General features: G+C 44.0%; 2 protein-coding genes across 2 annotated transcripts; both read left to right on the forward strand.

Annotated features, from left to right (window-relative positions):
- The first annotated feature begins 308 nt into the window (after window positions 1–308).
- LOC127037737 (immunoglobulin gamma-1 heavy chain-like) lies at window positions 309–4,817 on the forward strand. The gene is made up of 5 exons (XM_050929742.1): window positions 309–440; window positions 1,779–2,090; window positions 3,263–3,376; window positions 3,463–3,512; window positions 4,750–4,817. Exons 1-5 carry the CDS (start codon window positions 311–313, stop codon window positions 4,795–4,797), a joined length of 654 nt encoding a protein of 217 aa, XP_050785699.1. The 5' UTR covers window positions 309–310; the 3' UTR covers window positions 4,798–4,817.
- A 4,729-nt stretch (window positions 4,818–9,546) lies between these two features.
- LOC127038402 (immunoglobulin gamma-1 heavy chain-like) lies at window positions 9,547–12,660 on the forward strand. Its single transcript, XM_050930995.1, has 3 exons — window positions 9,547–9,641; window positions 10,338–10,679; window positions 12,323–12,660. Exons 1-3 carry the CDS (start codon window positions 9,599–9,601, stop codon window positions 12,658–12,660), a joined length of 723 nt encoding a protein of 240 aa, XP_050786952.1. The 5' UTR covers window positions 9,547–9,598.
- The last annotated feature ends 898 nt before the right edge of the window (window positions 12,661–13,558 follow it).

Below are 13,558 nucleotides of genomic sequence, written 5' to 3' on the forward strand. Positions count from 1 at the left end.
TTTATTCTTGGATACTCTGTTCTATATAGTATATTGCAAAAGCTCAACCTTTTTGCAGTGCTCACTGTATTAACACACTCCTTTCTTCCCCTGTATAGTGACTGCCTCGGAAAAAGGGATACAAATCCTTCAAAGCCCAGCACAGGTGTGGCTGACCTCGGGGGGGACTGCACAGCTGGACTGTAGACCTTTAAAAATAGAATGGAGTGTAATGTGGTACAAAGAACAACAGAGTGGAAGTTTACAGTGGATTTACGAGAGTTCTGATTTTGCAACTTCAAATGGAAAATATTTGAGTAAAGTGAACATTATGGCAAACATGTTTTCTATAATTATCAATAATGCACAAACAAATGACTCCGGAGTTTATTACTGTGGCCACTCTAACTCTGTGTATCTACAGCCCAACTTCGGGAATGGGACCAGGCTAATTGTCACAGGTGAGTTTCCAATGGATCAAAATCATGATATCACAAGGCTACGAAGTGCTGTGAAAAAAATCATCATTTTTTTTGCAAGATTGTGACTGATTCCCATTTCAGTGTCAAGCCTGAGGTATTTGTGCGAAAAGGCAACATGTTCCTGGCAGTGACCCAGGTCCTGGGGTGGGGAATTAGGAGACCTAATTCTGTTCCTGAATCACTGCGCACAGATGGGTGAGATTTTCAAAAGAAATCAACATCTAACAATTCCCAATTAAATGCCCAAATAAATGACCAGATTTTTAAAAAGCTCCAATCAAAACCTAGCTTTTGAAAATCTGGGACATTTGGGAAAATCTGTCCTTTAATTTCTCTGCCTCATCTCTATAATGGGAATAATGGCTCTCCTGTGTGAAAGCACTTTGAGATCTATGGATGAAAAGCACCATGTCAGTGCTAGCGTTATTTCCCTGCCTTCTAGTTGCTATGCTACATTAAGAATTTGATTAGTCACATGTTCTGATGATTCCTGCTGAAACCGTCTGAGCCTAGGAAGAGGGGTATGTTTCACCTGTGCTGCTATCCGATTAAGACTTTAATATTAATCAGATTCTTTTCCGGGCTTCTCCAAGCTTCATGAAATGATTCCCCCAAAGTTTTCATAGTCATTGTCTCAAGCAGCACAGTATGAACTGAACATAATAATTCAATATACAACTAGTGATATTTATATATTTTTGATCCACACTCTGTGCAGATATTCCAACGAGTGCACATAATAAAGAAGGCAATAAATGACCTCGGGTGCTACTAGAGAACGTATCTCAGATGAATGGGATGAATGTAAAATAGAAAAATTTAGACTGACTAATTTCAAAGAAAGAATGCTTCCTTTATCAGGCTTTTCATCCAGAGCTCTTAAAGCATCTTGCAAAGGTGACTAAGTAGCATTTCCTTAACTTTTCAGTTGGGGAAACTGAGGCACAGATGCAAGGTGAACTTGTTTCCAAGGTCGCACAGTAAGTCAGAGACAGAGCTGGGAATAGATGTCAGGTCTCCTGACTCCTGGTCTGGTGTCCTCACCACGAGACTTACCTGCTCTTCCTCTGCCTTTGTACTGAACCGAATGTGCTGTCAGCACTCAGCATATAATCCATGATGATCATATCAGGACAAACCTCTGAGCAGTGATGGATCTGGCCCTGCAATGTAAGACACTGAAAACTGGCACAGACAAAGCATTAGACATTGAAAACACGCTGCATTGGTTGGGGCAGGGGCAGGAGCTGAGTAGGGACTAGCTGAGCTATCGGTAACAAGTCTTTCCAATCTCTAGTTTCTGTGACTCTCTTTTAGATGCCTCTGAGCCGAGTCTTTCCATCCTGGTTCCCTCCACCCCAGAGGATGCTGAGCTTCCCCCCATCATTCCTCTGCTCTGCCTGCTCTCTGATTTCATTCCTCCCTGGAGTGCTGTTCTCTGGGACACTGGTGAGGAGGCATCTGAAGTTCAGATGGATGCTGGAGCCATAGATGGCAACGGGGTCTTTAGTGTTTGGAGCCTAATGACAATCCCTTCTGAGACATGGAATCAGAAGATGATCTGCAATTGCACAGCCAAGGAGAGCAGCACAGGGAGAAGCATCAGTGCTACAGTCACCAAGGAAACAGGTCCAGCATCGTTTCATTCAATCTAACCTGCCTACCTGGGTATAAATGCTACACCCCTCACCATGGTATCTGGGCACCAAGAGTCAGTGGCATCTACTCCAGGCTAGGCAGATATAGACAGAATCAGATGCGATGGCTCAGGGGAATGATAACTAATGGGAGTGAAGAGAGGTTTAGGAAACCATTGAGAGGGTGCTTGAGCTGTGGGGCAGTTACAGTCACTTCCCCCATCACCCACCTTTTCGACCCCTAGCCCCTCTGAAAACCTTCATTTTTCCACCCTCAGCGGTGAGAAATGGGTTTTTGGTCAAGCAGCCTGAGCCTTCCCCTCCATGTGATCACAGCAAGGAAACACAGGGGTCACTTGAGCTAAACCAAAGGGGAATAACTAGGGAAGGAAATCAAAGGGAACAGCGGGCTGAATATCAGGAATAGCTCCTGACAGCGAGATCCAACAAGTAATGGAACAGATGCCCTGGCAGGGCGGTAAACCCATGTAAACAGGACTGGACAAAGCACTAGTGAATATAACATAGGGAACAATCCTGGAGTGGCCGGGGGGAAGCTAGAGGGAACACAGTGAAACAGGATTGTCTCCATCTCTGAATTTTTGCCAACCTAGTAATGCCAGTAAAAGCCTTAGTGTGGACACAGTTATATCGGGATAAAGGTGCCTTACACCAGCACAGCTTGTTTCTGTTCTGAGCCAGGAGCAGTTATGCAGAAATGTTACAGTGGCAAAACTTTAAAGGGCAGTCGAGCCCTTCACCAACCAAACAAATTCCAGCTGGCACAGATGGGTGTTTCCAGCCTGCCGAATGGACATTTAATTTCCTAATTGCCTCAGCATTTGCCGCAAACTTGTGCTGGGGTAGCAGGGAGCCACCTGGAATCTAACCACAGCACTCAAAGATCGGCACATTAGAGAAATTGGGGATGGAGTTGGGGGCAATTTCACATGGCAGTCTGTTGGCCTATGATTTTTGCAAGGTCCCTTTCCCCTGGCCTTTGCACATCCCATGGCCTTCACATACAGGAGGGCAGCACGCTACAGAGCACAGAGTAATGGGTGTGGAGCTTTGGGGAAAGGACCTCCCTTTACCCATGATCTTATGTGGGAGGTACAGATCAGGGGCTTTTCTGTTTTGATAGGAGTTTTCTATACTCTGCAGAGAGAAGAGACGCCGGAGACTGTAGGATTGTGTTCTACGCTGGGCTGCCCTGTATTTTCACCCTTCTCCTGATCCAGCTGTTGATCTTGCTCTGGAGAAAGTGCCCCGTCAGAGGTAACTCAGTCATAACTCTGACTGCTATGAAGCAGCCACTCACCACACATCCCTGTAACTGTCCCTTTGTCTGTTTCATCCACCAGGGAGAGCTGTGCAAAGACAGAAGGAAATACCTATGAGGCAGATTCCACAGGTAAACTGCTTTCTCAGCCTTTGGCACATCAGAAAGATACAGCATCTTCACAATAGGGGGCTAGAACCAGTGTCCTGGCCAACGTCCAACCCTAATATCTACACATTGCCTCCTGAAGTCACATTTGACTTTATTCTTCTCTGCCCTTACAGTATAAGTGTTGTGTAGGGTTACTGGTACAGAAGAATTGCTGGATTCCACCCCAAGAGATAGCTGCAGATAAGTGATAGTGAAATAGTGAGGTGTATATATCTGTGAGGGACCAGCAGATCATCTAGTCTGTCCTCATGTGTATCACAAGCCACCAACACCACCCAGCCACTACACACTAACCTCAGTACCCAGGACAAAAAACTACAAAGGAGAAATCTGCACCATTGAAATATGTTCTTCACATTCTTACAACACAAAAACCAATCAGCTGATTCCCCTGGAACTTTCCAAATAAAATTCTTCATTGGGAGAAGAATAACCCAGGCTGAAGAAAAATTTCTTAGAGTAAGTCAGAAGGGTTTGGAATGGAAATGCTCTAAGTGACTTAATGACAAGGGATCAAATCCATAGGACACCACCACAACCCCAGTTCCACCATATGCAGTGAGGTGACAGAGATAAGAATGTGGCCCAGGGCTGCTGACATGATCCTACTCTTTAAAACACCCTGTCTAGTTACGTAGTATTGTTGGAGCCTGGTTGGTCCCAGGATATCAGATAAAGAAGATGGGTGAGGTAATAGCTTTTACTGGAGCAACTTGGGTTGGGGAGAGAGAGGGACAATTTTAGAGCTTTCACAGAAAGCTTCTCTCTTTCACCAACAGAAATTGGTCCAATAAAAGATATTACTTCACCCACCTTGTCTGGCTATGGCATTCTGGAAGGACAATGTTAATCAAATGCATGAGATTGTAGATTCTCATTAAGCATATTACCGTACGGGGTGCAGTGTGGGATAGTGCAGGATACTGGACTGGGAGTCAGGATTTTTTTTCCTGGTTGAGCCACTAACCCGCTGAGCAACCATCACCAAGTCATTTTAGTTCTCTGTGCTTCCGTTTCCCCTCCCTTACTTTGTGGCATTGAGTATTTTGACCACAAACTCTTTGGGGCAGGGGCTGCCTCTTTCTATGTGTGTGGAGAGCCCAGCAAAACAAGGCCTCAGTCTCTGTTGGGTCTTCTAAGTGCTGCTCTAATACAAAGTATTAATAATAATATCAGATCTTTGCTTTTTCTATTTCAGACTGAATATGCGACTCTGACATACAACAACAGAAATGCTCCTCGGTGACTGATGTAGTCTCACAAAAGTGGTTTATATTTTTTAAAACAAGAGACACAGAAGGAAAGAATGAAAGAGAAAACAAGAGAAATATGGAAAGTCTCATGTTTGTAATGTGCTATGATGTGATGTGTGTTTGTCTGAAATACAACCACTTCCATAGTCATTTCTCGTAACACATATTGTGGGTAGAGATCTCCATTCTTGCAAAAAGCCATGTCATTGGTGAATTGCCTGCAGGTTTGTGGGACATTAGATTTACATCTCATCTCAAACATGTCACTTCCCGCACCATAATGCCCTATCTCAGAGCTCACTCATCCCTAGGGCACCTCCTCCTGGCTGCTCAAGGGACTGGCTCCTTCCAGTTCTGACACCCCTTCCATCAGCTCACTCTCACTCCAGCCTCACTTGTTCCTTTGGACTCTGCACCTTTCCCCTGAAAGATGAAATCTAAAAGCTCACTTCTCGTACGCTGCTTAAGAGCAAAAGGTCCAACATCCTCGTCGGTTCGAGTGATGAACGACTCATGCGGGGATCTGCTGGGGATCTGTTGCGGCATTTGAATGAAGTATGGATATATTTTAATGATTCAGAATAACAAAATAACCACCCAGACATCACACATTGTAGAATGTGCAAGAGATAGTTCAACGCAAAACAACATCTAGTGCAGAGACAGCATGTACCAGGGCTGTCTGACGGTCAGACAACAGCATACAAGACTGGTTAATGGTGCAATTGTATAGATAGCATTGTACCTTCTGCCTACTGCTAATGATTCCTGCAAGAGATCAGCACCCACTACTGGGCCCAGAATTTTAAAGAGCCCAGTTTCCTAAATAGGCTCCAAACAAAGAACACCAATTTCTAGCTCAGCACCCAGCAGCCTCCACTGGCACTCTTATGGCTGGATTCCCAAGAGATCAGTGTCTATTGGGCGTGTAATGCACAGAGCACTTGTGCAAATCTGGCCCTTAGAGAGGTAGCTAAGGGTACGTCTATACTGCTGCTGGAGGGTTAGTTCCCAGTCTGGGTAGACAGACATGCGCTAGCTCTGTTCGAGCTGCTGTGGTGAAAAATAGCTGTGAGGCCACAGCAGAATGGGCTCAAGCTTTGTCACCTACCTCCAAACTGTGCAGTTTCTGATCCTGCATTTTTGCACACCCCAAACTCTCATTGATTTAAGTGGAGTAGTGCTGGGTACACCAGGAACTCAAGATCTGGCCTTGTTAGCTCAGAATTTGTGGAGCAGGAAGCTGCATGGTGGGTGCACTGCAAACACTTCATGCAGCACAATATACCATGATTAAGCCCCTGAATGGGGTGGCTTTGACACCTATGCGTTTTGTTTGGCTCCTCATTTATAACAACAATTCTAGACTCATCATCATGAGTAGATCCCAATGTGCTTTACCAAGGAGGCAAGTAACGTCATCTCAATTGTACAGATGGGGAAACTGAGGCACACAGCGGTGAAAGGACTTACCAAGATAAACTAGCAGAAAAGCCAGGAATAGAACCCATGTCTCCCTTCAGCGCTCTATCTACCAGAACATGCTATGTCGTGGATATTTAGTAACTGATATAATTTCTCAACTTCTCAGGCTTGTGCAAGAACATGTTGATTTCACGCTGCTGAAAAGTAAATTCCAGTTTTTGTGATCATTTCATGAACTGTTCTGCTTCACCTTTGCTCTAACCATCCCCTGGCTGCAGATGGATTGAGGGGAGCAATTTACACTTTCTTGGTTACCAAAAGCTAGGACAGAGACCTGAGAAAGCCATCAGCCCAAACACTTTGTGAGCTGAACAAACAAAAGAAAAGTGGCAAAATAAGTGGGCTGAAACTGACCACAGCAGCAAGTGCAGCTTTCCGAGCAGCCAGTTCTGATCTATTTTAAAATGATTGGCCCTTTGCAGCAAACATGGGTGTTTGTGCTATAGCCTGTGAGTTTTTTAAGACTGGTTTCAATTTGTTTTTGTAACACATAATGTACTAATGAAATCAATAAAAACTATGACAGTAACTTTGTCGTCGTTTTGGCTTTTAATAGACTTATATTGCAGAAGATTATGTGTAATATGAATTTGTATCATTTAAGTGTGACTGGGAGCAGTGGTTTTAGGGCAAATTTTCAAACATGCTCAAGTGACTTAGATGCAAAAACTCCCATTCTTTTTGCAAACATCCCTAGGTGCCACCCTATCTACATCTTTATGCACCTAAATACCTTGAAATCTGGTTTTCATGAGCCTAGATACCACTGAAAGTCAGCAGGACTTAGATTACCAAATACTTACATCACTTTTGAAAATGAGACTTAGGGTCCTAAGTTCTTTAGGTACTTGTGCCCCAGTGTGGCTAGATTTCTGTTGTAGCCAGTGCTACAATTTCACCATGGCAATTGTTAAAAAATTTCAGGCAGCGGTACAGGAAAACTACCATAACGAAGGGAGGGAGCAGAGGGCATGTGAGGGGTTGGAGAGCCCTGGACTCACCCTGCAATGGCACCTCCTCTCCTCTGGGGCTGGGTCCAGGTTGGGGCATTGCGATCTGGCCCATATGCTCACAGTGCCACTCAGGTTTGGTGCGACTGCCCCTCTGTAGATGGAAACGGAGGGGCAGATATACCAAACCTGAGATCACATGGGCCAGGTTGCAATGTCCATTGCTAGGAGCTTGGCCTAGACCCAGTGGCCAGGAACTGTCATTGCAGGGGTCATGGTGTTTATTCAAATTCCTGGTTACTGCGAACACCACTCCAAAATCATAGCCTGAATTCTAGCTAAGCTGATTTGCCTGGTCAATAGGACCTTTGTATGGTATGATGCCAATGTAGCAGCACAAAGCACATCTATGGTATTAGGCCCCCAGTTCAGCAAAGCTCTGTTAATTTAGCCATGTACTTATTTATCCTCACCACTCTGCTGCAGAAAAGGGAGAATTATCCCCATTTTAAAGCTGGGGAGTGGAGGCCCAGAGAGACTTGGGGTAACGTTCAAAATCTCTTAAGTGATTTGGGAGGCAGAGTCCCACTTTCAACAGGGACTAAGATTTGAAAGTAATTGGTGTGTAACTGACCAGCCAAGGTCACATACGGAGCCTGTGGCAGGGCAGGGATTTGAACGGAAAGCCCCTAAGTCCCTGGTTAGCACCTTAAAAACCGCCCTGTCCTTCCTTTCTTCAAGCATGTGCTGAAGTCACAGTGAACCAGTTAGGCCAGGAGGGGTGTTTGCACCACATTCAACTTTCCTTGGAGCGAGGTCTCAGTGAGACAAGGGTCAGAACCTTGGTAACACCAAGGGAGCAGGAACCGGCTGCAAGAGCCAGAGAGCGTTAAGGCAGCAGAGCCAGCCCTTGGAGCCAACAGCCCTTGGCATAAGGCCAGAGCAGTCTGCACTCGGGGTCTCCCCAGCAGGCAAACGGCTCTTTGGGAGTCATGACCTGCTGGTGTAGTTTAGAGCAACCTCCAGGCTGGGCCAGCTTATATATGGCTGGAAGATCAACATGGGATAACAAGACAGTGGGCTCAGCAGAGGATCTGGCCCTGATTTGCAGTCGGATTTTATTGAGGCTGAGGTTTGAAAGGGCAAAGTTGATGCTCAGTTCATCTGGCCAATCAAATCCTCAATGGAGCTTTGCAACTCTCAGCCTTAATGTTCAAGTCAAGACAAGCCACAGATTGTGGGGGTGACAACTGTTTAGAAGGGATGGATTTGGAATCTCTTAGTGGGCATTTCATTTTGCTCTCTCTGAAGTAGTTTGCATATTACGTTAAGAAACATGCATTATGCACATACCTGAAATAAGTGTCTTAAAAGTAAGTTTTGTCCCAAATTTTCCAGAGTGGGGTGACTCCACCACACTTTTATATTCTAGCCCCATCCGTTGCTTTTCCAGAATGCGTCATCCCCAGTCCTTTTCTTGATCTATTGTAATAATCAAACACACAAATTAAGATGTATTTTTGCTAATTTCACCCTTTCCATAATGCCTAATGAGCCTGTTTGTTGGTTTCCTCAAACCTTTCCTAAAATCATGTTATATGCCTCTTGGTGGTTGTTACAGTCACCACATACAATAGAGAAGTTAGATAATAAACATAAAATACCCTTGCTGCAAGTTAGCAACCTAACACTACCTTTGTTCTTAGAATCCAGAATGATAACACACAGTAACCAAAAACAGAGAGAGACAAAGCAGGCTGCTCCCTAAAGCAGAGAGGAAAAATTCACCTACCTTGTTTTAGGCTGCCTCTTTCCAGACTGACTGCTGCTGCTCTCAGATTGCACACTTCCCCACAGACAGCAAGCAGGACCAGGAAAACCACTTGAAATTATAAGTGACAAATCACAATTTTAACACAGTTTTCATGAACCCTTTTATGCCTTTTTATTGATGCTAATACCATCTGACCTTATCAATCGCTGAAGCACAGAAAATATTCCACCTGAATTGCAGTCAGAAGAATGTCTTCTTATGGGCATCCAACTATAACACAAATATTCTATCTGAGACACACACCATGCTGTTACCCAGTCTGAGCCTGAATTTCTTCTCTTATAGATTTTGGAGGCAAAGGCATATTTTATCTCAGGTTTGCTCTGCTGGTTCTCAGAGCAGGTTTTGAAGGGAGTTATTAATATCTCCTGACCCTCTTCCTTTGTCATGCATGTTGACCCACAGATCTTTAAGAGGAAACAGAACATTTTCCTCTCCACGTGACAAAGTCTTTCATTAAGAGATCCATTAGCTAGTCCTTCTGTTTCACAGCATCAGCCATTCATTACTGAAGAAAGGCACAAGATGTCCCACCACATAGTTGGGATGATTCTAGTCTATCTGCGGAGTAAGTATTTTAGCCTGATTTATTTCATGCTTGTTCTCTACCATGCTAAAAACAATTAACTTTGTACATAACATCCTTCTGCAATTCGAAGAGGTTCTAACATCAACCTGGTGAGAGAGAAATTCACATCTTTTAGTCCATCAGTTGAAATCTAAAGAAAGGTGATGAAATATTCTATTTTAAAATAACCTGAATGCCAGATATAAACACCTTGAGAATAGTTTCTGGTTAATATCCTGGATTGAGGTGCAAAATCTATTCTTCTTTTCTGCTGATGTCTTACATACGGGCTGATATATTTTTCTGCAGAATGATCAATGGGAGAATTTGAAACACAAAGGGCTATGTTAGTAAAAGCTTCTCCCATGTACAGTATAGCCAAATGAAGGTTTTTTACCATTGATTTTGATAAGTACGAGCGGGAATGCGTAGCCTGATGATTAGTGCTGGGAACTAGAAGTATGTACCCTGGGTTCTGAACTCTGAAGTTGTTTTTTGTAGTTACATTAATTCCCGCACAGGCTACATAAATCCTAACAAAACAAATGGCTAGAAATAGAGACAAATTAAAATGAATATTTAATAAATATGTGCTTTGTGTTATTCTTGGATCATCTGCTCTATATAACGTATGGCAAAAGCCCAGGCTTGTCCAGTGCTCACTGTATTAACACACTCCTTTCCTCCCCTATATAGTGGATGCCTCGGAAGAATGGATAGAAATCCTGCAAAGCCCAGCACAGCTGTGGCTGACTTCTGGACAGACTGCAAAGCTGGACTGTAAAATATCACAAGAAGAATGGCGAATTCGGTGGTACAAGGAACAACAGAATGGAATTTTACATGGGATTCATCAGAGTTCTGAGTCTGAATCTTTAGATGGAAAATACTCAAGTAAAGTCAATATTACAGCAAACATGTTTTCTCTAATTATCAGTAACATACAAAGAGATGACTCGGGGGTTTATTACTGTGGCCTCTCTGCCTCTGTGTATCTACAGCCCAACTTTGGGAATGGGACCAGACTAATTGTCACAGGTGAGTTTTCAGCATCTTAGATCAATGATAACCTAATGCTGGGTGGTGTTTGAAAAAATCTTTTTTGGCTAGATTGTGACCAATCCTCCTGTTTCAGCTTTAAGCCATTAGTATTCATGCATAGAGGCAACATGGTCCAAGCAGTGACCTAGGGCATAGGGTTGGCAATTGGGAGACCTGGGTTCTGTTTCTGAAACACTGGGCACAGAGGGGGTGAGATGTTTAAAAGAAATCAGCACCCAACAGCTCCCCTTTAGGTGCCCAAATAAATGACTGGAGTTTTAAAACGCTCTGATCAAAACCTGGGACATTTTGGAAAAATCTGACCTTGGGTTTCTCTGCATCTCAAATTCCTCATCTGTATAATGGGGACAATTAGTCTCCTACGTAAAAGCACTTAGAGATCTATGGATGAAAAGCAGGGCTAGGTGTTATTTTCCTGCCTTCTAGTACACCTCTACCCCAATATAATGCTGTCCTCGGGAGCCAAAAACTCTTACCACATTTTAGGTGAAACAACATTATATCAAACTTGCTTGATCTGCCAGAGTGCGCAGCCCCACTCCCCTGGAGCGCTGCTTTACCGTGTTATATCCAAATTCATGTTACATCAGGTTGTGTTATATAGGGATACAGGTGTAGTTGGGATGTTACATTAGGAATCAGATTTGATATTCACACTTGCTAATGATTCGGACTGAAACTGCCTGAGCCTAGGACATGGAGTACATTTCAACTGTCCTGCTATCCTATTAAGACTTAATATTAAGACTTTTTCAGGCATTCATCAAGCTTCATGAAATTATTTCCCCAATGTTTTCATACAGGGGACCATTCATTGTCTCAAGCAGCACAGTATGAATTGAACAAAATAATTCAATGTACAACTAGTAATATCTATATATTTTTGATCCACTGTACATAAAATAGAAGGCATGGGATTACTTTGTGTGGTACTAGAGGCTGTATCTCAGACAAACAGGATGAATGTAATAATAGGAAAAATGTAGACTGACTATAATATTTAAGCAAGAAAGGTTCCTCTGTCAAGCTTGTCATCCATAGATCTCAAAGGACCTTGCAAATGTGACTAAGTAGTGTTTCCTTAATTTTACATATGGGGAATGAGGCATAGATGCAATATGAACTTGTTTCCCAGGTCACAGAGTAAGTCAGACACAGAGCTGGGAATGGATCTCAGGCTTCCCAACTCCTGGTCTGGTGTCCTCACCACCAGACTTGAGCAGCTCTTCTGCATTTGTACCTAACCAAACACATTGTTGGTACTGAGCAAATCATCCTTGATGATCATATCAGTACAAACTTCTGAAGAGTGTTGAATCGTGGGAGTCTCCCAAGGTGGATGCCCCATAGTGTAAGACACTGGTTTTCACACCACCTTAGGGGTCTGCAAACTTGTCCAAGATTTCAAAAGGGGCCCATACCTCCAACATTTTTTAAGGGTCCGCAAATGAAAAAAGGTTAATAACTGCCAGTGTAAGACATTGAAAACAGGCATAGACAAATATTAGATATTTAAACATGCTGCACTGGTTGGGTAGGGGTAGGAGCAGGGTATGCTAGCTGAGCTACCGCTAACAGATCTTTCTGACCTCTAGTTTCTGTGACTCAACTCTCTTTAGATGCTTCTAAGCCGAGACTTTCCATCCTGGTGCCCTCCAGCCCAGAGGATGCTGAGCTTCCCCCCGTCATTCCTCTGCTCTGCCTGCTCTCTGATTTCACTCCTTCCTGGAGTGAAGTTCTTTGGGACACTGGTGAGGAGGCATCTGACAGTCAGATGGATGCTGGAGCCTTTGACAGGAAAGGGGTCTTTAGTGTTTGGAGCCTAATGACAATCCCTTCTGAGCTGTGGAACCAGGAGATTCTTTGCACTTGTACAGCCAAAGACAGCAGCACGGGGAGAAGCATCAATATTACAGTCTCCAAGGAAACAGGTCCAGTATCCTATCATCAAACCTAACCTGCCTACCAGGGCATTTATGTTACACCCCTCACCGTGGTATCTGGCAACCAAGAGTCAGTGACATCTACTCCAAGCTAGAGGAACAGACAGAATCACACAGGATGGCTCAGGGGAATGATAACTAATGGGAGTGAGCGGAGGTTTTGGAAACCACTGAGAGGGTGCTTGAGTTGTGGGGTAGGCAGTTACGGTCGCTCCCACGTCACCCACCTTTCCCACCTCCAGCCCTTCTGAAAACCTTCATTTTTCAACCCTCAGTGGTGTGAATTGCGTTTCTGGTCAAGCAGCCTTAAGCACAGTTAGAACACAGAAGGATCACTTAGGGTGAGCCAAAGGGGAATAATGATGCATAAGGAAGAAAATCAACAAAGGGTACAGCAGGATGAATGTTAGGAATGGCTTCCTGACAGCAAGATCTAACAGACAGTGGAACAGATGCCCAGAGGCAGGGCGGAAAGCCCCAATAAAGAAGACTGGACAAACATTAGCCATTTAAATATAGGGAAAAATCCTGCAGTGGTCAAGAGGGTGCTAGAGGGCACCCAGTGAAACAAGGTCGTCTCCATCTCTGGCTTCTAAGATTCTGAGCTATTCCCTATAAATAATTTGATTCTATTGCACTCATCACTGGAGCAGCAGGTCTCAGGCTAAAATGGCTCAATGGAATGATGTCCAGGGCAGGCTGGCAGGAGTAGGGCTGGTCTACACTGTTACCGGGTAATGCTGTAAATTTTTGCTGACATGGCTGGCTACTACAATTTTTGCAAGGCCACTGTCCCCTATATATGGAGGCACATCCCACTGCCTCTATATACAGGTGGGCAACATGCTACAGAGCACAGAGGAATGAATGTGGAGTTCTAGGGAAAAGACCTCCTTTTGCCCATCTGTTTTG

This window comes from Gopherus flavomarginatus, chromosome 20 (genome assembly GCF_025201925.1).
Source record: "Gopherus flavomarginatus isolate rGopFla2 chromosome 20, rGopFla2.mat.asm, whole genome shotgun sequence".
In the NCBI taxonomy this organism is placed as follows: domain Eukaryota; kingdom Metazoa; phylum Chordata; order Testudines; family Testudinidae; genus Gopherus; species Gopherus flavomarginatus.